This window comes from Halichoerus grypus, chromosome 2 (genome assembly GCF_964656455.1).
Source record: "Halichoerus grypus chromosome 2, mHalGry1.hap1.1, whole genome shotgun sequence".
NCBI classification, from domain to species: Eukaryota; Metazoa; Chordata; class Mammalia; order Carnivora; family Phocidae; genus Halichoerus; species Halichoerus grypus.
This window is the reverse complement of record NC_135713.1, coordinates 141,118,678-141,133,338: the sequence shown is the minus strand read 5'-3', so window position 1 is coordinate 141,133,338 and position 14,661 is coordinate 141,118,678. Positions and strand designations below refer to the sequence as shown.

Genomic DNA, 14,661 nt, shown 5'->3' with positions numbered 1-14,661 from the left:
GTTTTTCGTATTTTTTAAATTAAAAGAATAAATGTTCATTGTAACAAAGAAAAAAAAGTCCGAAATGAAAGAAGATATAAATTCTTTAACAATATATGTAGATAACCAAGTAATCACTGGTCAGTCCCATACCATTTATTTTAAAATTTATCTTCTCGGGGTGCCCGGCTGGCTTAGTGGGTAGAGCGTGCGACTCTTGATCTTGGGGTTTTGAGTTTGAGCCCCACATTGGGTGTAGAGATTACTTAAAAATAAAATCTTTAAAAAAATAAGAAAAATTTCATCTTCTCATTGAATTGAGATGCTGCCTTTACAGTATGACTACCATTGGGTCTATTCCTGGAATTTCTCCTCTGTCCTGCCTATTCATGTGCCAATACCAAACTTTTAATTATGGAGGATTTAATAAGAGTGGGTTTTAATGTCTGGTAGGGCTAGTCCCTCTCTTTTTTTTCAGTTTCCATAGCTTTTCTGGGATGTTCTCTCAAACAGAAGCCATGAAACATGATCATTTTTATTGGGAGAAAAACATGTTTTCATGTTGAGTCTTAAGAATAGGACACATCTTTTTAAATTGTTAAAGTCTAATTTTCGATCAAAAGTGTATTTTTTAGTTTTCCTCATAGGGGCACCTGGCTGGCTCAGTCGGGAGAACATGTGACTGCTGACCTCAGGTTCGTGAGTTTGAGCCCCACGTTGGGCGTAGAGATTGAAAATAAACTTTAAAAAAGGTTTACACGTAAGTTTCTTTTTGTAATCACAAAAGGGGTCTTCTCTTCAACGGCACCTTCTAACTAGGTCTGTATATTTATAAAGTCTTTTATCCTTTTTAGTAAACATTTTTATTGAACTGTGAATATACATACAGAAAAGTGCACAAACCGGCAAGTATACAGCTTGGTAAGTAGTCACAGAACGAAGGCACCTATGTAACCAGCACCATAGAAGCTGCCTTGTACTCTTCCTGGGCTTGTTGAGCTAAAGAAGCCAGATGAAAAATACTGTATGATTCCACTTATATAAAGTTTAAAAACAGACAAAACGATGGTGATTTAGTCATGATAGTGTGCTTACCTTTGTGGAGGGGGTAGTGACTGAAAGGGGATGCTGATTTTTGACACCTATAAAGTTTGCCTGTTCTGAACTTCATTTAAATGGAATCAGAGTTATATACACTCTTTTATGCCTGGTGAGTGCTGACACTTATATCCAAGTATGATATTTGAATGTATATTTGTAATTGCTACTTTAGTAAGTTCTCTTATAGTTTTTCAACAAATTTCTTCGGGTTTTCCAGATATAAATGCGTATCTGCAAATAACCTCCTCCTGTCCATGAAATTCACATGGCTTTGTTTTGTCAAACTGCACTGGCTAAAACCAACAATGTAAGTGGTAGAGAGAGATAGGGGCATGTCTTGTTTCACTTTGTGGAAGCCTCTTTTGTTTTGACATTAAGATGCTGGCGTTTGGGCAGAGGTACAATGTGAATGAATTACTCATCAGTTTCTGTTTTCCGAGTACATTCAGCATGAACTGAATGCTCAATTCCATCAAATGTCTTTTCTGAAAAATGGAATGAGTTTCTCCTTAACTCTTTTAATATGATGGATTGTCAACGATAGAATTATCCTTGCATTCCTATAATAAACCCAACTTTGTCATGATTTGTTACCTTTTTAAAGTGCTGTTGGAGTGTTTGCTAATACACTGTTAAGGTTTTTGCATTGATATTTGTGAGTGGTCTATAATTTTCTCTTTGGTACAATCTTTTGTCCAGTTTTGGAAATGCTAATGTATTCACTTTATAAAATCAATTCAGAAGTCTTAAAAAATTTTTTTTTGGCACTTTGAGGTTCAGGATTCTTTTTCTAGCTTCTGGAATTGTATCAACGTTGGGATTATTTAATCTTAAAGGTTTAGCAGAAATCCCCTGAAATCATCAAGGCCTGACACTTTTTTGGTAAGAAGTCCTTTATTAGTTTCTTCTATGGTAATTGGTTTGTTCTAAATTTGTGTGTCTATGACGGTAAATCCTGGCAATCTGCATATTTCTAAACTATTTTTCTAATTATATAAAATTAGTCTTATAATTTTGAAAAATTTCCTGTTTTGTGGTTATTTCTCCAGTTGTCATTTCAATGTGTATTTCTGCGTCCTCCCTTTTTTCTTGGAAGGGGTTCGCTGGTGGTTTGTGTATTTAAGTTCCCTCCTGCTCTCCCTTTTTACGAATTCCTTCCTTCAGTTTTCTTCTGGTTTGCTTTTTTCCTCCAGTTTTTAAGGCTTGGTTGTATAATTTTCAGCTTCTCCCATTTTTAATGATACAGTTCTAAATACTATAAATTTCCTGTCATAACTGTTTTTTAAAAAAATACTGAGGCCTTCATCAGTCTTGTGGTCCTATCTTTCTGGTGTGCTCTCACCATCTTTGGGGATGCCAGCTTGCTTCTTCTAATTCTTCTTAACTTCTCAATGAGATTTGATAGTAATCCTTCTCACAGTTTTGTTTTGTTTTTTTCTTTGGAAGAGTGTTTTCCTGTACTTTTTTAGGAGGGGCGTGTTCTACGATGACTTTTTTTAGCTCCACTGCCCTAAAGCTCCATTTTCATTTTGACAGTGGTTGACAGGACATCACTATTGACCTTCCTTCCCAGCCTTTACCTGGACTTTCTCTTCTCTTTGCCTTACCATAGCTGTCCTGTCAAGCTGGAATCCTAATTCTAGCAGTTTCTCCTCAGTGCTAGGCTCTGTCTCATCAGCTCTGAGACACATACAGCACTGGGCCCAGACTACGTTAGCACACTCGTCAGACCTTGGTACATTGCTGTGACACTCACTTGCAAATGGAACCTGTTGAAGCCTGCACAGTTCCAGCTTCTGCTGACTGGCCCCCTGCCAGTCGGCTGAGAAACGGGGGGCTGTCAGAAACACAGCTGCTTGCTCTCCCCGTTCCCACAGATGCTGAAACTACGTCGGCCAGTCGTCTTCCTTCCTTCCTTCCTTGCACTTTGAAGTTCATGAGGACAACGGTCATCTAGTTTTGTAGAACAGGGTCTGGGGCTACCCTGGTTACTCTGTATTCTTACTGGAAGGTTCAGAAAGTACACTATTGCCGTCATCGTCCCCGAGCTTAACCCCTGTGGGATCTCTATTACAGAAGAGAGATTTTAGTAACAATCATTTTATGATGGTTAGGACAGAAATTATAATTAGGAATTTACTGTATTTCAGGTACTATGTCAAGTGCTTTATATGCATTATCTCATTTCATCCTTGAATAACCTCAGGAGTTAGCCCTCCCTCCCTGATTTTATGGATGGGGAAGTTAGGGTCCAAGATTACAGTGCTGAACTTGCAGACCTGGGATTTAAGCTCAAGTCATCAGACTCCAGAGCACCTCCTTACTTAACAGACTCTCAAATACTAGCAGGTCCGACCGTTTCCAAACTATGGACCACTGTAAGCAAAACCTCTATGTGAACTGAAATGAAATATTAACTATTTAAAGATCTGATAAAAATGTACACATATTACAGGTCAAATCTAAAAATACTGTAGATGATGAATACACTGAACTGTGTTGTATGACCTGATTAATCTTGTTTTCAGGGAGATGCTCAAAAAAAAGCTTCTCGTACTAACTTCTGAAAAATACCATAATGAGGGTGGGGGCAGAACACAGAGTTATTTGAGATTTTGGACTTCCTACTTCCCTGCTCATTAGAATACCACTGCCAAAGAATAAGTATGTGAAATATTACTTATAATTTAGTTTATTAATAAATACTTCTCTTGTAAATAACTGTTTAGAAACAAGAGTCGTCTCTCTGCAGGTCCCTGGCCTGTGTGTTTTGGTCAGCACGTCACGATGGAAGGTGAACACTCACTGGGCCACAAGATTTCATAAAAAGGGCCCTCACACGTGTACTGTTTAGAATCATATTGTAATTTATAATTTTATGCTATTAAATTATACAAGTGAGTTAGGAAATATTTCTTAATAGTTTTATGAAATACTTTTAAACTTGGAGTTCTCTTCCACTTACGGATACGGTTACTATTATTACTAACTTTCTTACCTTCTAACTGCTAGTGGCAATTCAGGAAAAACAATCTGGGTTTTTTATAATAGCTCTAAAGCCATTCCATATATGCTATTTTAACTCCCCATGTCTAGGAAGTGACTTAGTTTGAGATAGGGATGTCTTAATTTGCCAGGATTTAAATAGAAGCAACTAAAATAACTCATTGAAAGATAACATCTGCTTTTAAGCTTATATTTTCCCCCACAATCAGAAAATGGATTTTATTTCTAATTAAAAAAATAATAAAGTTGACCTGGGCAAGAGGAGTTTTAAAACTAAGGATGCCAACAACAAATGAATCATTTCTCTAAGCACATACCAGATTTCCCTTTGGAAGGACCATCATTTAAGGGCATTTTCAGGAAATCAAAATTTAAATATTATAATTCCTAAACAGTAATACTAGTAATTTTTTATACTGATAGCTGTGTAGAATAATTCAACATTTATTATCACCAAGACTTTAACTTTAACCTATCTCCTTCAGTGAAGAGATTTTCTTCTCCATTTCAGTACTTGTCTCACATCTTTGAACGTCATTCCAACAACAGTGATGGATGTGATTTATTGATAAATTGGTTACTAATGAAGATGAGTTTTTACACGATTTCCTTTATAATTAGCTAGTTCACAGAATGAACAAAACAAGAAGAACAAAAGCGACACCCCAGTCTTTAACCCCTAAACAGAACATTTCCCTTCCACTTACCTGAAAATATAAAAATATAAATGACCATGTATGGAGCTGCACCATTAAATTTACTTTAGTGGTTCTGGTTTTTTACTGAGAGTTTTACTTATTTACTTTGAAAAAATTAGAAAATTGTCATTTTGAAATCAGAACCACTAACACACTGGAGGCAACAAACTAAAAAAAAACCAATAGCTAAAAATAACTCCCTTATAAAAGTACAATTTACAGTATCACGTATTTCAGAAAAATAAACCAAACCACTCAATGTCTTTCCTTCTAGATGACTATTTTCTCCCCAGAAAGAAGAAAAAGCAACTAATGAAATTAAAATCAAACACAACTGTTATTCACCCTCACAACATCTAAATAAGTGACCCACACAGCACAAAACTTTCTCATTCACAATCACATACAGTTAAATTATTTTTCCCTCAATTACATAATAGTCTTCTTAAATCAATGTCCCTTTAGAAAATTACTGTATTAGTTAAGCCTATTCATCCTTGCTATGAAGTTAATTTCATTTATGTAGGCCTCATAAGTTTAACTGGCACACACAATATGACAAAGTAAGTCATTCTTCTGTTTAAAAATTATGGAATCATCTGTTTTCAAAGAAGAATCCTAAATACTTAATTCATTAAAGCAATTTCCTACCATCAGCTATCAAGCTTTTTAAATGATCACTAAGTGTTCACCCAAGGATTATCAATGCTATGTGAACTGTAAACTTGTTTTGAAGATTTGTGTCCATTTTACAGTATGATACAATTCGTAGAGTTTTTTAAAAATATAACCTACATACATATAGTTAATTTGCCCCAAAGAACTTCTTAGAAATACAGTAGAAACATTTAAGAACCACAACAGAGTCCACTGTGGTTCAGACTTCAACAAAGATTTTCTTGAAACCCAGTACAAAGGTTACTGGCTCAAGACCATATTCCAAAGTGACATCGGCACGAGATTTGATTGTGAGACTACCTCTTAAAAAAAGAGCACATTGGTTATACATGGCTTTTAACCTTGAGCTACAGTTATGCTACAAATCCCCCCACCCTCCCGACCTAAGTGAAGTCAGTCATGTGGAGATGTGCACATTCTCTGGGCACTGTTTAGAGTCCTTGGTTTTCCAGCTCTGATGGAGATCTCGAAGGCGTTCAGAAGTCCGTGTGCTTACATTCAGGGCAGGATGAACTTTACAAATTCCACTTTCCTCCATTAGTGACAGGCCACAGATCCCAAAGTATGCATGCAAAGCATCTGAAAACGAGGTATTTTTTTTTTTTTATCATAACAGCCATTCTTATTTGTACATGCTGCAAAGTACTATAACTACATATCTATTAGTCCAGCACATTAAAATTAAATTTAGAAAAATGTTAAATACAGGTTTTGAAACATGTGCTTTCTCAAAGTCTTTGTCAAAACACCAATTAAAAAAAAAACAGATGATCAAAATCAGATATTTTATCGAAGAAAATATCATTAACAAAGGAAAACAGTTCTCAAATGAAAAGGTGACATTCCCAACATCCTCTGTGATTAAAAAAACCAAGTAGAGTAGCAGTAATACAAGACCTCTCAGGGGGTTCTTTGCTTCCTACAGAATACAGAAATAAGGGGCTTTAGCTCTGTATCATAAAAGGAAAAATTTTCCTGAAAAATGAAAATAAACCTCTGACTCTAAGTAGCAATATCCCTCCCCCCTAAGTTTTAGCTCTGACATTTCCGTAACCAATACTACCTCAGTACTGTGTTCAGTGAAAGATGCCTAAACAGAATAATCTGCTGTGGAATGCTGTACCAAATTTAGTTTTCCTATTTAGGGGAATGTCAATCATCCAAAAAATGTCTGACCTGACAGTAAAAACAAACTCACATTCTCTGTGGTTATAAATACCATAACCTTTTTTCTATACTGGCCTCCCTACTATTTCCCGTCTTTTGGGGGCAGCGACCCTCTTCCATTCAAGTGGCCACAGGAATCACATGGCTGTTGCCTGCTGGACAGCCTTATACGGACTCTGAAGAGCTCAGAGATCTGCAGTTATGGGCATACTACAAAAAAACAGATTTTGTAGCCATCAGGCATTTTTCCTATTTTTGTACTGGCCATCATTTATGGCCTCAAGAGCTACTGAAGTTCAGAACACCTTACCGACTCAAACTTTGTCAGAAGTATTAGAAAGTTTTACTTACATGAGTATCAACTACTTTTCAAAACAGGGACAGATAGTTGTGCTTACTCAAGATTGTTTCTGAAAATGTTATCTCACTAGTGGAGGCCCATGTCAATCTCCTTTCATGTCTTCTCAAGAGAATGCTTAGGTTTCTTCTGGCTCACTTTTCTCTCATTTTCAGACCACAAAAAATAAATTTAATTTCCCCTGTACTATGAAATTTTCCTTGTAGTTATTCTAAGATTACAGAAGGCACAAAGCAACATTATATTTTATTGACTAGAAATGAGGAAACTTTTCTAGGAAAAAATGCAACTGAAAGAGAAATAAAATCCATCCAGGATAACATAAAATAGGATCTTCTACTTTCCACGTAATGGAAAAATAAAACATTTTTTTCTCAGAAAGCTTTCCGTAAAAGTCAATGAACCAGAACTTAATTGTTTCAAACCTCAAAGCTTTTTTTAAAAACTTATCTGTAGGTATATTCAAGCATATCAAATGCTGAAATACATAGTTTCTTCATAATAAAAGTTCATTAGTTTCGTAAATTTCTTCTGTAAAGGTATATAAAAATGCTTTGTGTCAAATCTGCTACTAAATTAACTAGAACCAAGAATATGCTAATTTTAAAGACTCTTAAAAAATGATTTTCCCAAAGGCCCTATTAAACAGGTCTTTCCACATAAATTCAATTTATGATACACAGATTTTCTATGCTCTGCAGTTTACAGGTTCTGAAGACATTTTACCATATCTGTAAAAAGTATTACATCCAAGTATTTACACAAATATTAAAGTTAGCAACTAAGTGCTAGAAAATACCTTCAAGAATTAAAAAAAAAAAATCTATTCTGGGGCGCCTGGGTGGCTCAGGTGGTTAAGCATCCGACTCTTGATTTTGGCTCAGGTCATAGTCTCAGGGGTTGTGAGATCGAGCCCCTGGCGAGCTCCACACTCAGTGGGGAGTCTGCTTGAAGATTCTCTCCCTCTGCCCTCCCCCCATTCACGCTTGCTCACTAAGGCAAATAAATAAATCTTAAAAAAAAAAATCTACTGTAAATACTCAAAATGTATTTCAAGTATGTTTATGCCAGACATGCTTTCCAAGATATTGTCATTTCCCTATTCCCATTTGTTAAAATGTACATTTGTTAAAATAGTACAAGCTCTGATGAAAAATAATGTCATCAAGACAATTCTCAGTTTTCTTGAGGTACTGCTCTAACATTTACAGCTATGGTTACACATACCAAAATTTAAAAATACTATTTTGCTTTAGAAATTAGAACATAAAAAAAAAACCAGAAAGAACTCCTACAACTCAACAGAAAAAACAACAAGTAACCCAACTGAAAAAGGGGCAAAGGATCTGAATAGCTCTTTCTCCAAAGAAGATATACAAAAGGCCAACCAGTACATGAAAAGATGCTTGACATCAATAACCATGAGGGAAATGCAAATTAAAGCCGTAGTGAGATACTATGTCACTCTTGCTAGAATGGCCATAATCAAAAGAATAAGCGATTACAAACGCCGGCGTGTAAGTGGAAAAGGGAACCCTTGTACACGGCTGGTGGGAATGTAAACTGGCACAGCCCTTATGGAAAAAAGTATGGAGAAGCCTCAAAAAATTAAAAATGGAACTACCATACGATCCAGTAATATCCCCAAAGGAAATGAAAACACTACCTTGGTATCTGTACCTCCATGTTCACAGAATTATGTACAATAGCCAAGATACAGACACAACCTAAATGTCCACCGATGGCTGAACGGATAAAGAATCTGTGGTATATGCATACACAATGGAACATGATTCGGCCATAAAGATGAGGAAATCCTACTATTTGCAACAACATGGATGGACCTTGAAGGTGTAATGCTAAGTGAAATAAGTCAGGCAAAGACAAATACTGTGTGATCTCACTTACATGTGGAATCTAAAAAACAAAAACAAAAAACCAAACTCATAGAAAAAAAGAGATTGGACCTGTGCTTAGGAGGGGCAGGGGTGGCAGGGGAGGGGGAATTGGAAGAAGGGGGTCAAAAGGAACAAACTGCCACTAATAAGTAAGTACTGGGGGTGTAACACACAACACGAGGACTTCAGCTCACCCTGCTATACGACATACAGGAAACGTGTTCGGACAGTTAACCCTAAGACTGCTCATCAGAAACATAAATTGTTTGCCCTTTACCATCTTCTTTTCTCCTGTATCTCTATGAGAAGGTGGGTGCTAGCTGAGCCTACTCTGGCAGTCATTTCATTATAGATGTGCACCAAACCATCACGCTGTATGCCTTCAACTCACACAGTGATGTAGGGTCAATGATTTCTCAATAAAACTAGAAAAAATATTCTTTGGCTTTAGAAATTAAAAGCATTAAAGAGGAGAAAATACATTTACAGTACAATATAATGTTTATCGAAAAAATCCATTTACAAGTGGACAGGCAAAGTTCAAACCTGTGTGGTTCAAGGATCGACTGTACTTATTAAACCCAAGAATCTTTTGTTCTTTACTTCTCTGCCACTCCTGAGTTTGGAAAACAATGAATATCATATTGTCTGAATCTATTTGGCTCCTGAGTTTTAGACAGTGAATGATAAGAGTTCAGATAGCAAAGTACCCATCTAAAAAAATTAACCTGAATCTGATGAAATTCAGAGAACAAGGGTATGGACAGTGAGGGACAGCTACCTTCAGAATTAGAGATATTTGATGTAATGGTTTCTGAACAGAGTAAGAACAGGTTCCCTTCTGGACTTGGTAATTCATTCTACGTAGCTCTAGCGACAGCTAATAATCCTAAAGATTCTGGATGGACCAAATGATTCTCTATTTTGGACAGGGCCCATTGAGACCATCTGCCTCACTGCCTCAAATGAAATAAAACACTGATAAGTGAAATATATGGAAAACAAAGCATACTATAGCAATACATCTTGATAATTCAACCCTTCCTTTATACCCCTCAACATGCTAAATTTCCCCTAAACTTAAACAATTTACCTTTTTAAAAAACATATTAAGTTTACAACTGTAGCTGAATTTTCTCTTATGCCCTTTCTGACAAAGATGCCTGAGGGTCTACTCAAGAAATAAAGTTGTTCTAGATTCATACAAAAAATAAATTACCTGGATGACTATCTGGCCACTTGGCAAATCCCCCTACTAGGCGATCTTGAGTTGATAAGATGTAATTTCTATTTTTCTCAAAGTTGGTGTATTGAAAAATTTTCAGAAGCTGAAATGACAGGACAAATATAAATTTACTGACATCAAACTTTCATATTGACCTTTGGCTCAATTTTCAGATATACATCAATTAAATATGCTTTTCTGTAGCTAAAGCAAGCCTCTGGAGACCTGAGCACTTAGAATCAGTCAACCACATTATTATCATTTTTGTCATCTGATCACAACTACTCTCCTTTCCTTGACCTACTCACTACTTCCCTCTTCTGAACCATGCCCAACTAATCTCTTTGCATCACATTTAGCTAGGTTCAAAACACAACTCTGCCAATCTGTTCAACTTAATCAGTCATTTTTAAAAAGGACAATTTTATCTTTTATTTTATTAATTTTATCTATCGATATTCTAATTCTTATTATAGGCTTTTGAACTATTACTTACAAACCGTTAGTAACTTGAACCAAAAATATTTCAAAAAAGAGCAACAAAAATTATTAACCAGATGACAGTTTTGAGACTAGTAAAAAAATTGTAGCTTTTTAATCAGGAAAGGTAAAAGGTGACACAAGTATACTTTTAGCATAAAAAACTATGTAGCTTTAAGATTTAGGACATATGTTTATTCTCTCTCTCAAGATCCCATTAAATAGAAAAAATAAAGAATAACTCAAACTATGAAAGGGTATTGGGGAGGGTGGGGCAGCAGACAAGAGGGTTCAAAAAATTCCTGTTAAGACACAGAGCAGTTGAAAGTATGTTAATGAATCAAAGAGCCATAGAAGATATGAGTGATTAAAGAACCATTATTTCTCAAAAAGAGAAACAAAGCCTAAAAGAATTATGATACAAATAAGAAACACATTCATTCATTTTAATTTAGTCAATACAATAAAAAGGAAAGAGACTCATTAGAATCCATCAGCTAGAAACATTTTCCATCAAGTGGCCGATGGGTCATTACATAAGGAGAAACTATAACCTTAAGATGTACTTGGTTCAGCAATAAACAGTATTTACATGATCATAGTCAGTGCTGATTCTTGGTTTTTAAATTTTAGAATCAACCTACAGGCAAAGCATAAGATATGTGAATACTGTTACTAAATAAAATATGAATGTTACTTAACTCGACATTATAAAAGTAAAGGTAATATGACAGAATTAGAAGGTGCAAGAGGAAAAGTTTCAGGACTAAAAAATATATAACCAGTAATAATCTGCTTGAAAAAAGGGAGGCTAAATCTTCATTCTTCATAGTTGGGAATCAAAGATAATGTCTAAAGAGAAATTAAGATATCATTTAAAGTTGGGGTGCCTGGTGGGCTTAGTCAGTAGAGCATGTGACTCTTGATCTCAGGATCATGAGTTCATGCCTGACAGTGGGTGGAAAACTTACTTAAAAAAATAAAACAGGAAAATACTTCTAAAAATAAAAAAAATCAGTTAAACTTGTGATATTCGTAAGAATTAAGAATCTTTAAAATGTTTAAAAATGATTGCTTTCAGAAAATTGTCAAAGACTACCAAGGTCATATCGAAAAGACTCAAGAGCCTACTTGAAGGATCTCTGACTGGCTAAAAATGGGATGTTTTGAGCATCAAAAAGAACAATATAATGGATTAAAACATATGTTAACCTCAATGGCTGCTAAAACGATTCTGTAAAAAAAAAAACCAATGAGGTTTTTATACAACAGCAACAAACAATCCAAAAAGAAATTAGAAAGCAATTCCATTTAAAACAGCATATAAAAGAATTAAATATTTAGGAATAAATCTGATCAAGGATGTGAGAGATGTGTATACTGAAAACTACAAAATACTGCTGAAAGAAATTAAAGATCTAAATAAATGAAAAGACATCCCATGCTCACTGTAGGAGAACTTAAGCTATTAAAAGTCAATACTACCCAAAGTGATCTTCAGATTCAATGCAATAGCCTTTTTTGTAAAAAATGGAAAAACCAATTTTCAAATTCCTATGAAACTGCAAGGGGCCCGAACAGCCCCAACAATGATGAAAAAGAACAAAGTTGAAGGACTCACACTCCCTGGCTCTGAAACTTACTACAAAAGCTGTAGGAATTAAAACAGTACGGTACTGGCATAGGGAGAGACACATGGACTAATGGGACAGAATAGAGAGCCCATAAAACAAACAAACAAACCCACATGTATGTGTTCAGTTGATTTTCCACAAAGGGCCAAGGCCATTTAATGGAGCAAAGAACAGCTTTTCAACAAACAAACCTGGGAAAGCAGGATATCCACATGCAAAATAATGAAGTTGAACCCTTAGTTTATACCATATATAAAAATTAACTCAAAATGAATCAAAGACCTAAACTCAAGGGCTAAAACTACAAAAATTGTTGGAAGAAAATACCGGGGAAAATCCTTATGACATTGGCTTTGGCAATGATTTCATGAAAAACAGATAAACTGGACTTGATCACAATTAAAAACTTTTGCACATCAAAGGACATTACCAACAGAGTGAAAGGCAACCATAGAATGGGAAAAAATTATCTGCATACCATATATCTTGATAAGGGATTAATATCCCAAATACTTGAGAACAAAAAACATGATTAAAAAATGGGTGAAGGACCTGAATTGACACTTCTCCAAAGAAGATACAGAAATGGCCAATAAGCACATCAGAAGATGCTCAATATCACTAATCATTAGGAAAATGCAAATCAAAACCACAATGAGACAGCACTTCACACCCACTGGGATGGCTATTATAAGAACCAAAACCAAACAGAAAAATCAAGTGTTATTGAGGGTATAGAGAAACTGGAACCCTGGTACGCTGCTAGCAGGAATGTAAAATGGTGCACACCCTCATTGTGGAAAGCATGGTGGTACCTCACAAAGTTCAACAGAGAACTACCATATGATCCAGCAATTCCACTCCTAGGTAAATATACAAAAGAAATGAAAACATAAACTCAATTATTTGTACATCTATGTTCAGAGTTGCCTTATTCCCAACAGCTAAAACATGGAAATAACCCAAGTGTCCATCAGCGGATAAATGGGTAAACAAAATGTGATATAAACATACAATAGCATATTACTCAGCCATAAAAAGGAATGAAATTTCGATATATGCTACAACATGGATGGACCTTGAAAGTATTATGCTAAGCAAAATAAGCCAGACATAGAAGGACACATATTGTGTGATTCCACTTATGTGATGTACCAAGAACAGGCAAATTCATAAAGACAGAAAGAAGAGAGATGACCCAGGGCCAGAGGGAGAGGGGAATGGTAATGAGTACAGAGTATATACTGCGGATAATGAAAGTTTTGGGTATACATACTGGTGAAGGCTATAGAACATTGTGAATGTAATTAATACCACTGAATTATATACTTACAAATAGTTAAACTAATAAATATTATATTATGTATATTTTGCCATCATAAAATAAAAAGCTGATGAGGGACTTTATAGAGAATAAATCCGGTTTGACGGCTCTGGAGCCCTTTGATCAAAAGGAGATGACCAAAGATTATGTGCTTCTTGATGTGATGCAAAAGGAAATATACATAGTCAATGACTAGATACCTAAAGGTATCAAGGAATTAGGGCTTTTTCAGATGTGACAATGACACTACAGTTCTGTTACTTAGAAAGTTATTTTTGGTTAGGAACTATATTGAAAAATTTCCAGATAATATAAAAAATGTTATCTGGGATCCGCCCTCACATAATACAGTGAGGCGAAGGGCAAGGGGTTGGAATATGGATAAGACTGGGGCTGGCTTTGGGATAAAAGCTGATGCGTCCACCTGTGGACTTACAGGGGTTCATTACACTATTCTACTTCAGAATATGTCTGGAATTTTCCATAATTAAAAAAATATTAAAGCGGTACACCCGAGGAATGGCACTAGGAGTGAGGAGAGAGAGGGAGATACACTGCCTTTATTTTAATCATTCTGTTTTCAGCATTTCAGAATTTAAGAGAAAAAATTAGGATATTATATAAAAGATGAACACAGACTTTTGTTAGATTTCAGAATATCAGAATTAGGTGAAACATTTTAAAGGGGAAAGGCAATTTTAAGACAGAGCAAACTTGAGGGTATTTAGTGGTTAATAAGCTTATGAAATTAGGCATGTCAAAAAGGTAAGAAATGGAGAGAAATGTGCAAAAGTGTCAATCAGTAAGTTATTCAGAAGGGTTAGGCAAATAAATCAATAAAAAATTAAAAACCACAAACTGTTTTCAAGGGAATGACCCATGGTTTATCTTTTAAGATTAGTAACTTCCCATAAAGCCTTTACTGCTATCATGTTCAGATAGATCCCTGCTTCAGATAGACTACTGGTCCGTCAGTTTTGGTAACAAGATTTTTACAACCTTTATACCTTATACCTTATCCTTTCTCATCTATGTTCTGGGCCACTTAAGTTTTATAAGAATGGCAATTTTCAAGCAGCACAACAGATACCTGAATTCTATAGAAAAACCGTA

At 35.4% G+C, this 14,661-nt stretch overlaps 1 protein-coding gene across 2 annotated transcripts in view; it reads right to left on the bottom strand.

Annotated features, from left to right (window-relative positions):
• Positions 1-4,630: 4,630 nt before the first annotated feature.
• Positions 4,631-14,661, bottom strand: part of PGGT1B (protein geranylgeranyltransferase type I subunit beta) — a 54,130-nt gene continuing 44,099 nt past the window's right edge. For both annotated transcript variants that reach the window (XM_078067608.1, XM_078067607.1), the window contains exons 8-9: positions 10,105-10,213; positions 4,631-6,041 (exon numbers count right to left, since the gene is read on the bottom strand). In XM_078067608.1, coding sequence (XP_077923734.1) covers positions 5,860-6,041; positions 10,105-10,213 — 291 coding nt within the window. In that variant the 3' untranslated portion in view covers positions 4,631-5,859. The remainder of the gene's footprint in view (positions 6,042-10,104; positions 10,214-14,661) is intronic.